Source organism: Engystomops pustulosus, chromosome 2 (genome assembly GCF_040894005.1).
Source record: "Engystomops pustulosus chromosome 2, aEngPut4.maternal, whole genome shotgun sequence".
In the NCBI taxonomy this organism is placed as follows: Eukaryota; Metazoa; Chordata; class Amphibia; order Anura; family Leptodactylidae; genus Engystomops; species Engystomops pustulosus.
Genome location: NC_092412.1, coordinates 15,430,877 through 15,443,569, shown reverse-complemented (window position 1 = coordinate 15,443,569; position 12,693 = coordinate 15,430,877). Strand labels below are relative to the sequence as shown.

Genomic DNA, 12,693 nt, shown 5'->3' with positions numbered 1-12,693 from the left:
GATTATACACCACCACTAGGGGGAGATCACTACATACAGATAATACAGCCACCACTAGGAGGAGCTCACCACAAACAGATTGTACAGCCACCAGTAGGGGGAGATCACTACATACAGATTATACATCCACCACTAGGGGAGCTCACTAAATACAGATTATACACAACCACTAGAGGGAGCTCACTACATACAGATTATACACCACCACTAGGGGGAGCTCACTACATACAGATTATACACCACCACTAGGGGGAGCTCACTACATACAGATTATACACCACCACTAGGAGGAGCTCACTACATACAGTTTATAGACCACCACTAGGGGGAGATCACTACATACAGATTATACACCACCACTAGGAGGAGCTCACTACATACAGATTATACACCACCACTAGGGGGAGCTCACTACATACAGATTATACACCACCACCAGGGGGAAATCACTACATACAGATTATACACCACCACTAGGGGGAGATCACTACATACAGATTATACAGCCACCACTAGGAGGAGCTCACCACAAACAGATTGTACAGCCACCAGTAGGGGGAGATCACTACATACAGATTATACACCACCACTAGGAGGAGCTCACTACATACAGATTATACACCACCACTAGGGGGAGCTCACTACATACAGATTATACACCACCACTAGAGGGAGCTCACTACATACAGATTATACACCACCACAAGAGGGAGCTCACTACATACAGATTATACACCACCACTAGGGGGAGCTCACTACATACAGATTATGCACCACCACTAGAGGGAGCTCACTACATACAGATTATACACCACCACTAGGGGGAGGTCACTACATACAGATTATACAGCTACCACTAGGGGGAGATCACTACATACAGATTATACACCACCACTAGGGGGAGCTCACTACATACAGATTATACACCACCACTAGGGGGAGCTCACTACATACAGATTATACACCACCACTAGGGGGAGCTCACTGCATACAGATTATACACCACCACTAGGGGGAGCTCACTACATACAGATTATACACCACCACTAGGGGGAGCTCACTACATACAGATTATACAGCCACCACTAGGGGGAGCGCACTACATACAGATTATATACCACCACTAGGGGGAGCTCACTACCTACAGGTTATACACCACCACTAGGGGGAGCTCACTACATACAGATTATACAGCCACCACTAGGGGGAGCTCACTACATACAGATTATACAGCCACCACTAGGGGGAGCTCACTACATACAGATTATACAGCCACCACTAGGGGGAGCTCACTACATACAGATTATACAGCCACCACTAGGGGGAGATCACTACATACAGATTATACACCACCACTAGGGGGAGATCACTACATACAGATTATACACCCCCACTAGGGGAGCTCACTATATACAGATTATACACCACCACTAGGGGGAGCTCACTACATACAGATTATACACCACCACTAGGAGGAGCTCACTACATACAGATTATACACCACCACTAGGAGGAGATCACTACATACAGATTATACACCACCACTAGGAGGAGCTCACTAAATATAGATTATACACAACCACTAGAGGGAGCTCACTACATACAGATTATACACCACCACTAGGAGGAGCTCACTACATACAGATTATACACCACCACTAGGAGGAGATAACTACATACAGATTATACACCACCACTAGGAGGAGATCACTACATACAGATTATACACCACCTCTAGGGGGAACTCACTACATACAGATTATACACCACCACTAGGGGGAGATCACTACATACAGATTATACACCACCACTAGGGGGAGATCACTACATACAGATTATACAGCACCACTAGGGGGAGATCACTACATACAGATTATACACCACCACTAGAGGGAGCTCACTACATACAGATTATACACCACCACTAGGGGGAGCTCAATACATACAGATTATACACCACCACTAGGGGGAGATCACTACATACAGATTATACACCACCACTAGGGGGAGCTCACTACATACAGAATATACAGCCACCACCACTAGGAGCTCACTACATACAGATTATACACCACCACTAGGGGGAGCTCACTACATACAGATTATACACCACCACTAGGAGGAGATCACTACATCCAGATTATACACCACCACTAGAGGGAGCTCACTACATACACATTATACACCACCACTAGAGGGAGCTCACTACATACAGATTATACACCACCACTAGGAGGAGCTCACTACATACAGATTATACACCACCACTAGAGGGAGCTCACTACATACAGATTATACACCACCACTAGAGGGAGCTCACTACATACAGATTATACAGCCACCACTAGGGGGAGCTCACTACATACAGATTATACACCACCACTAGGGGGAGCTCACTACATACAGATTATACACCACCACTAGAGGGAGCTCACTACATACAGATTATACACCACCACTAGGAGGAGCTCACTACATACAGATTATACACCACCACTAGGAGGAGATCACTACATACAGATTATACACCACCACTAGGGGGAGCTCACTACATACATGTTATACATCACCACTGGGGGGAGCTCACTACATACAGATTATACACCACCACTAGGAGGAGCTCACTACATACAGATTATACACCACCACTAGGGGGAGCTCACTACATACAGATTATGCACCACCACTAGAGGGAGCTCACTACATACAGATTATACACCACCACTAGGAGGAGCTCACTACATACAGATTATACACCACCACTAGGGGGAGATCACTACATACAGATTATACACCACCACTAGAGGGAGCTCACTACATACAGATTATACACCACCACTAGGGGGAGCTCACTACATACAGAATATACACCACCACTAGGGGGAGCTCACTACATACAGATTATACACCACCACTAGGGGGAGATCACTACATACAGATTATACACCACCACTAGGGGGAGATCACTACATACAGATTATACAGCACCACTAGGGGGAGATCACTACATACAGATTATACACCACCACTAGAGGGAGCTCACTACATACAGATTATACACCACCACTAGAGGGAGCTCACTACATACAGATTATACAGCCACCACTAGGGGGAGCTCACTACATACAGATTATACACCACCACTAGGGGGAGCTCACTACATACAGATTATACACCACCACTAGGGGGAGATCACTACATACAGATTATACACCACCACTAGGAGGAGATCACTACATACAGATTATACACCACCACTAGGGGGAGCTCACTACATACAGATTATACACCACCACTAGGGGGAGCTCACTACATACAGATTATACACCACCACTAGGAGGAGCTCACTACATACAGATTATACACCACCACTAGGGGGAGATCACTACATACAGATTATACACCACCACTAGGGGGAGATCACTACATACAGATTATACACCACCACTAGGGGGAGATCACTACATACAGATTATACACCACCACTAGAGGGAGCTCACTACATACAGATTATACACCACCACTAGGGGGAGCTCACTACATACAGATTATACACCACCACTAGGGGGAGCTCACTACATACAGATTATACACCACCACTAGGAGGAGATCACTACATACAGATTATACACCACCACTAGGGGGAGCTCACTACATACAGATTATACACCACCACTAGGGGGAGCTCACTACATACAGATTATACACCACCACTAGGGGGAGAGCCTGAGTCCAGCAGGCTCATTGCTTCCTATAACCCCTGATGTGAGTGCAGCCTCTATGTACTTTGCGCTCGCGGCTCCGTCTTCTCATTATGAGAAGCGTTTAGTCTTGTGCAGAGCGCGGGCTGAGGGGGTATTACTCTGGGGACCTCCGTGTTGGAGCCCGAGGGGGTGAAATCCAGATATCAGCTCAGATTAAACTTTTCCAATATATTGTGGAGGAGCCGGAGGCTGCACAGAGCAAATAACCTCCTGATAAGACGCACAAAAGCCAAAAGTGCAATCGCTTCCCGGGCAGCGGACTCCCTCCCTCCCTCCATAACAAGACCTTCCTCGTCTCCTCACTAGTAACTTTACTGCAGACTGATATCTAATACTCCAGTCACATCCAAAGCTGCAAATACTATGAGAGGGAGGCACAGAGTGGAGGAGTCTATGGGGAGAGGGGGAAACACAGAAAAGAGCAAGGAATCTAACAATATGGAGGTTGGGTGGAGTAGTAGTATGGAGGTTGGGTGTAGTAGTAGTATGGAGGTTGGGTGGAGTAGTAGTATGGAGGTTGGGTGGAGTAGTAGTATAGGGTTGGGTCATGTTGTAATTTGGGTGATGTAGTAGTATGGAGGTTAGATGGAGTAGAAGTAATATGGAGGTTGGGTGGAGTGGTAATATGGATGTTGGGTGATGTAGTAGTATGGAGGTTAGATGGAGTAGAAGTAATATGGAGGTTGGGTGGAGTGGTAATATGGATGTTGGGTGATGTAGTAGTATGGAGGTTAGATGGAGTAGAAGTAATATGGAGGTTGGGTGGAGTGGTAATATGGATGTTGGGTGATGTAGTAGTATGGAGGTTAGATGGAGTAGAAGTAATATGGAGGTTGGGTGGAGTGGTAATATGGATGTTGGGGGATGTAGTAGTATGGAGGTGAATCAACGTGGTAATATGGAGGTTGGGTTGACTTGTAGGATGATGGTTGGATAGAGTAGTAGTATGGAGGTTGGGTGGAGTAGTATTAAGGAGTTTAGGTGGAATATTATGGAGGTTGTGTAATGAAGTAGTATAAAGGCTGAATGATTTAGTAGAATGAAGGTTGGGTGGAGTAGTACTAGTAGTAGTATGTAGATTGGGTGGAGTAGTAGCAAAAAGGTTGGATAATTTAATAGAATAGAGGTTGGGTAGAGTAGTACTAGTATGAAGATAGTATTATGGAGATTGGGTGGAGTAGTACTAGTATGGAGGTAGTAGTATGTAAATTAGGTGGAGTAGTAGCATAGAAACTGGATAATTTAATAGTATGGAGGTTGGGTGGAGTAGTCTAGAGACATTACTCACATGCAGAACTTATAGAACTTACCCAAATGTGTGAAGAGGTTTTTGGCGACCTGCAGCAGCGCCTGTGAGAGGAGAGGGGAACATAGTTACACCCAGCAGCTGCCTGTGACCACTAGGGGGGACTACATCTCTCATCATTGTACATACAGCCTGTTACACTGATGTAATGAGCTCTGCGCCCACTAGAGGGAGCTGTGACTCCACCACGTCAGACACCATCCGCAGCTACCAGACACCAACTCTCTATCTAGTCCTCACCGTTATCTGGATCTCTGCTTGCTGTCAGTGAATGAGAATATTCTCCTTTTCATCCAGACAGTGATAACCTATACAAATCTAATACTTCTCACAGCTGAAGGTCTGTTCTGTAGTCTCCGGCTGAGACCTGAAGGTGCAGATGATTCACATAGGACTGTCTGACACACTGAAACAAACCTTCAGCTGTGAGAAGTAGTTGCTCAGCATTCCTCTCCCTCACCTTCCGTTATCGCCCCTCTCGCCCCGTTTGCGCAGCAGTAATGAGCTGTCAGTCATTCCCTCTCGCTTCCCGAGTTATAATTAGTTCCCGTTAATTCCTCCATTATAATAACGCGGCTCCAACTTCGTGTTTCGTTTCCACCTTCGCCGCTTTGGAATCACCTGACCCGAAAAAAGACTGAAGGATGAGGTCGCGGAGTTAATGAAGTGCGGAGTTACGCCGCCGCCTCGCATCCCTCAGACGACGGGAAAAGGCGAGCGCGGACAAGGCGACCACAACCCCCATCATCTCATGTACATGTTCTGCTAATTAACCGCAGGGCAACGCAACAGAAGCGACAGGGCGGATTAACTCTTTAGGCACTGAGTGGCCAAAAAAAGTTGTAGGGAATGTCCCAGACGACACAGGCGAACTATAGAGGGCACATGGCAAACCCTGGCACTCAGTATAAATGTCTGCGCTGTACATCACGCGGCTGAGCTGTATATCCGTGTCATGCGGTTGCGCCGTGCATCCGTGTCATGCGCCTGCGTTGTATATCCGTGTCATGCGGCTGCGCCGTGCATCCGTGTCATGAGGCTGAGCTGTATATCCGTGTCATGCGGCTGAGCTGTATATCCGTGTCATGCGGCTGCGCTGTATATCCGTGTCATGCGCCTGCGTTGTATATCCGTGTCATGCGGCGGCGTTGTGTATCCGTGTCAAGCGGCTCCGCTGTATATCCGTGTCATGCGGCTGCGTCGTGTATACGTGTCATGCGGCTGCGCTGTAAATCCGTGTCATGCGGCTGTGCTGTATATCTGTGTCATGCGGCAGCGCTGTATATCCGTGTCATGCGGCTGCGTCGTGTATCCGTGTCATGCGGCTGCGCTGTATATCCGTGTCATGCGGCTGAGCTGTATATCCGTGTCAAGCGGCTGCGCTGTATATCCGTGTCATGCGGCTGCGTCGTGTATACGTGTCATGCGGCTGCGCTGTATATCCGTGTCATGCGGCTGTGCTGTATATCCGTGTCATGCGGCTGCGTTGTGCATCCGTGTCATGCGGCTGCGCCGTATATCCGTGTCATGCGGCTGCGTCGTGTATCCGTGTCATGCGGCTGCGCTGTATATCCGTGTCATGCGGCTGCGCTGTATATCCGTGTCAAGCGGCTGCGCCGTATATCCGTGTCATGTGGCTGCGCCGTGTATCCGTGTCATGCGGCTGCGCTGTATATCCGTGTCATGCGGCTGCGCCGTGTATCCGTGTCATGCGGCAGCGCTGTATATCCGTGTCATGCGTCTGCGTTGTGTATCCGTGTCATGCGGCTGCGCTGTATATCCGTGTCATGCGGCAGCGCTGTATATCCGTGTCATGTGGCTGCGCTGTATATCCGTGTCATGCGGCTGCGCTGTATATCCGTGTCATGCGCCTGCGTCGTGTATCCGTGTCATGCGGCTGCGCTGTATATCCGTGTCATGCGCCTGCGTCGTGTATCCGTGTCATGCGGCTGAACTGTATATCCGTGTCATGCGGCTGCGCTGTATATCCGTGTCATGCGGCTGCGCTGTATATCCGTGTCATGCGCCTGCGTCGTGTATCCGTGTCATGCGGCTGCGCTGTATATCCGTGTCATGCGGCTGCGCTGTATATCCGTGTCATGCGGCTGCGCTGTATATCCGTGTCATGCGGCTGCGCTGTATATCCGTGTCATGCGCCTGCGTCGTGTATCCGTGTCATGCGGCTGAACTGTATATCCGTGTCATGCGGCTGCGCTGTATATCCGTGTCATGCGGCTGCGCTGTATATCCGTGTCATGCGCCTGCGTCGTGTATCCGTGTCATGCGGCTGAACTGTATATCCGTGTCATGCGGCTGCACTGTATATCCGTGTCATGCGGCTGCACCGTATATCCGTGTCATGCGGCTGCGCTGTATATCCGTGTCATGCGCCTGCGTCGTGTATCCGTGTCATGCGGCTGAACTGTATATCCGTGTCATGCGGCTGCGCTGTATATCCGTGTCATGCGGCTGCGCTGTATATCCGTGTCATGCGCCTGCGTCGTGTATCCGTGTCATGCGGCTGCGCTGTATATCCGTGTCATGCGGCTGCGCTGTATATCCGAGTCATGCGGGTGCGCTGTATATCCGTGTCATGCGGCTGCGCTGTATATCCGTGTCATGCGCCTGCGTCGTGTATCCGTGTCATGCGGCTGCGCTGTATATCCGTGTCATGCGGCTGCGCTGTATATCCGTGTCATGCGCCTGCGTCGTGTATCCGTGTCATGCGGCTGCGCTGTATATCCGTGTCATGCGGCTGAGCTGTATATCCGTGTCAAGCGGCTGCGCTGTATATCCGTGTCATGCGGCTGCGTCGTGTATACGTGTCATGCGGCTGCGCTGTATATCCGTGTCATGCGGCTGTGCTGTATATCCGTGTCATGAGGCGGCGCTGTATATCCGTGTCATGCGGTTGCGCCGTGCATCCGTGTCATGCGGCTGCGTTGTGCATCCGTGTCATGCGGCTGCGCCGTATATCCGTGTCATGCGGCTGCGTCGTGTATCCGTGTCATGCGGCTGCGCTGTATATCCGTGTCATGCGGCTGCGCTGTATATCCGTGTCAAGCGGCTGCGCCGTATATCCGTGTCATGTGGCTGCGCCGTGTATCCGTGTCATGCGGCTGCGCTGTATATCCGTGTCATGCGGCAGCGCTGTATATCCGTGTCATGCGTCTGCGTTGTGTATCCATGTAATGCGGCTGCGCGGTGTATCCGTGTCATGCGGCAGCGCTGTATATCCGTGTCATGCTGCTGCGCTGTGTATCCGTGTCATGCGGCTGCGCTGTATATCCGTGTCATGTGGCTGCGCTGTATATCCGTGTCATGCGGCTGCGCTGTATATCCGTGTCATGCGCCTGCGTCGTGTATCCGTGTCATGCGGCTGAACTGTATATCCGTGTCATGCGGCTGCGCTGTATATCCGTGTCATGCGGCTGCGCTGTATATCCGTGTCATGCGCCTGCGTCGTGTATCCGTGTCATGCGGCTGCGCTGTATATCCGTGTCATGCGGCTGCACTGTATATCCGTGTCATGCGCCTGCGCCGTATATCCGTGTCATGCGGCTGAACTGTATATCCGTGTCATGCGGCTGCACTGTATATCCGTGTCATGCGGCTGCGCCGTATATCCGTGTCATGCGGCTGCGCTGTATATCCGTGTCATGCGGCTGCGCTGTATATCCGAGTCATGCGGGTGCGCTGTATATCCGTGTCATGCGGCTGCGCTGTATATCCGTGTCATGCGCCTGCGTCGTGTATCCGTGTCATGCGGCTGCGCTGTATATCCGTGTCATGCGGCTGCGCTGTATATCCGTGTCATGCGCCTGCGTCGTGTATCCGTGTCATGCGGCTGCGCTGTATATCCGTGTCATGCGGCTGCGCTGTATATCCGTGTCATGCGCCTGCGTCGTGTATCCGTGTCATGCGGCTGCGCTGTGTATCCGTGTCATGCGGCTGAGCTGTATATCCGTGTCATGCGGCTGCTCCAAATATTTGGGATGAGCGGTCGCACTGCATATCTGATAGATCTGTTACAATGTGTCAGTCCCCAGCATAACCATCTGATACATTGTAACGGCACCGCCTTGTCCATCATTGTCTTCTGATAGATGAGGGGGCAGCGGGCGATTTGTCCGGCCGTGCGCCCGCTTTGCCCTTGGGAACATTTATTAAGACTGATGGCGTTTTGCATATTAATAAGTAGGTTAATGACATGAAAATGAGGAGAATTCATCAGAAGTGAGAGAGCGGCAGCTGGAAGCCGGAGAGCTGCAGAACATCGCACCCTCTGCTGCCTGACACTGTGATATGCTGCAGACTGCAGAAACATGCACTGTCCTCCAAATACCCCACAGACTATTACACCACTGACGTCTTTAGAACTCTGCAGGACGTTGCTCTCTTGGTGATGTGTTCTGCAGAGCATTGCACGGTGAGGACTGGGACTGACCTGACATTCACACTTGAGCTTCTGCTCCTTCTGGAAGGCGAGGGTGCTGGTGAGGACGGTGGACGTGTAGCAGAAGCAGTGCTGGATCGTGTGCTCATCCACCTCCGTGTAGCTGCAAGAGACGCAGGGAGAGCAAGGGTTAAAGAGGAAGAGCGCCCCCATAACCCCTATACTAGTATCAGCAGAGCCCCCCATAACCCCTGTACTAGTATCAGCAGAGCCCCCCAAAACCCCTATACTAGTATCAGCAGAGCCCCCCCATAACCCCTATACTAGTATCAGTAGAGCCCCCCATAACCCCTATACTAGTATCAGCAGAGCCCCCCATAACCCCTATACTAGTATCAGCAGAGCCCCCCATAACCCCTGTACTAGTATCAGCAGAGACCCCCCATAACCCCTATACTAGTATCAGCAGAGCCCCCCCATAACCCCTGTACTAGTATCAGAAGAGCCCCCCATAACCCCTGTACTAGTATCAGCAGAGCCCCCCAAAACCCCTATACTAGTATCAGCAGAGCCCCCCCATAACCCCTATACTAGTATCAGCAGAGCCCCCATAACCCCTATACTAGTATCAGCAGAGCCCCCCATAACCCCTATACTAGTATCAGCAGAGCCCCCCATAACCCCTGTACTAGTATCAGCAGAGCCCCCTTAACCTCTATACTATTATCAGCAGAGCCCCCCATAACCCTTATACTAGTATCAGCAGAGCCCCCCATAACCCCTATACTAGTATCAGCAGAGCCCCCCCATAACCTCTATACTAGTATCAGCAGAGCCCCCCATAACCCCTATACTAGTATCAGCAGAGCCCCCCCCATAACCCCTGTACTAGTATCAGCAGAGCCCCCCATAACCTCTATACTAGTATCAGCAGAGCCCCCCATAACCCCTATACTAGTATCAGCAGAGCCCCCCATAACCCCTATACTAGTATCAGCAGAGCCCCCCATAACCCCTATATTAATATCAGCAGAGCCCCCCATAACCCCTATACTAGTATCAGCAGAGCCCCCCCCATAACCCCTATATTAATATCAGCAGAGCCCCCCATAACCCCTATACTAGTATCAGCAGAGCCCCCCATAACCCCTATGCTAGTATCAGCAGAGCCCCCCATAACCCCTGTACTAGTATCAGCAGAGCCCCCATAACCCCTATACTAGTATCAGCAGAGCCCCCCATAACCCCTATGCTAGTATCAGCAGAGCCCCCCATAACCCCTATGCTAATATCAGCAGAGCCCCCATAACCTCTATACTAGTATCAGCAGAGCCCCCATCACCCCTATACTAGTATCAGCAGAGCCCCCATAACCCCTGTACTAGTATCAGCAGAGCCCCCATAACCTCTATACTAGTATCAGCAGAGCCCCCATAACCTCTATACTAGTATCAGCAGAGCCCCCATAACCCCTATACTAGTATCAGCAGAGCCCCCCCATCACCCCTATACTAGTATCAGCAGAGCCCCCATAACCCCTATACTAGTATCAGCAGAGCCCCCCCATCACCCCTATACTAGTATCAGCAGAGCCCCCATAACCCCTATACTAGTATCAGCAGAGCCCCCATAACCTCTATACTAGTATCAGCAGAGCCCCCAAAACCCCTATACTAGTATCAGCAGAGCCCCCCCATAACCCCTATACTAGCATCAGCAGAGCCCCCCATAACCTCTATACTAGTATCAGCAGAGCCCCCCATAACCCCTATATTAGTATCAGCAGAGCCCCCCATAACCTCTGTACTAGTATCAGCAGAGCCCCCATAACCCCAATATTAATATCAGCAGAGCCCCCCCCCATAACCCCTGTACTAGTATCAGTAGAGCCCCCCATAACCTCTATACTAGTATCAGCAGAGCCCCCATAACCTCTATACTAGTATCAGCAGAGCCCCCCCATAACCCCTATACTAGTATCAGCAGAGCCCCCCCCATAACCCCTATACTAGTATCAGCAGAGCCCCCCCATAACCCCTATACTAGTATCAGCAGAGCCCCCCCATAACCTCTATACTAGTATCAGCAGAGCCCCCCATAACCTCTATACTAGTATCAGCAGAGCCCCCATAACCCCTATACTAGTATCAGCAGAGCCCCCCATAACCTCTATACTAGTATCAGCAGAGCCCCCCATAACCTCTATACTAGTATCAGTAGAGCCCCCCATAACCCCTATACTAGTATCAGCAGAGCCCCCCATAACCCCTGTACTAGTATCAGCAGAGCCCCCCATAACCTCTATACTAGTATCAGCAGAGCCCCCCCCATAACCCCTATACTAGTATCAGCAGAGCCCCCCCATAACCTCTATACTAGTATCAGCAGAGCCCCCCCATAACCTCTATACTAGTATCAGCAGAGCCCCCCCATAACCCCTATACTAGTATCAGGAGAGCCCCCCCATGTAGCAGTCTTGAGGCTTTGGATGTGACTAGAGTATAATACAATCACAATGTGAAGCTGTAACCCATGAGCTGCTGCACTACTAGTGACGGTGAATGTCAGTATTGGGCGGTGAGACGTCCCAGAAGCCTCGTTCCTGGCGCCTCGTAGCGGTATCACCACCATCTGCTGCCGGCCCATACATCAGGAGGACGGAGCGACCTTCCGGAGGCCACGGATACAGACACATTTATCCTACAATTACAGCGTCTCCTCGGATGAGATTCACTTATAGGAAAGGTCAGCACCGCACCAATGTCCGACTGCCGGGAAGACAGAGAGCGGGCACTGCCCGGCACCGGGGCGGTATTATACCGGGCACTACCTGGTGGAATACAGGGCCCAGCACTCTCTATAGCACTATTTTGGGTGTATTATAAGGCACTAGTGTCTGGATACCATATGGCGGCATTTTTTATGCACTCAGCAGTTATTAGAGAAGGTAAGGCGGAATTACTACTATATGGTATAGCGCTATTATGTGCACTGTATGGCACTAATGTCTGGATACCATATGGCGGCATTATTTATGCCATGAGCAGTTATTAGAGAACTGTATGGCGGTATTATTACTATATAGTATAGCGCTATTATGTGTATATTATATGGCACTAGTGTCTGGATACCATATGGCGGCATTATTTATGCACTCAGCAGTGATTAGAGAACTATAAGGCGGTATTATTACCATTTCTTACAGTGTTATAAAGTGCACTAATGTC

The 12,693-nt window shown here is 50.2% G+C and overlaps 1 protein-coding gene across 4 annotated transcripts in view; it reads right to left on the bottom strand.

Annotated features, from left to right (window-relative positions):
* PDE2A (phosphodiesterase 2A) overlaps positions 1-12,693 on the bottom strand; it is a 456,573-nt gene that overhangs the window by 43,959 nt on the left and 399,921 nt on the right. For all 4 annotated transcript variants that reach the window (XM_072133790.1, XM_072133792.1, XM_072133791.1 and 1 more), the window contains 2 exons: positions 9,518-9,629; positions 5,075-5,114 (listed from right to left, as the gene is read on the bottom strand). In XM_072133790.1, the coding sequence (XP_071989891.1) occupies positions 5,075-5,114; positions 9,518-9,629 (152 nt within the window). The remainder of the gene's footprint in view (positions 1-5,074; positions 5,115-9,517; positions 9,630-12,693) is intronic.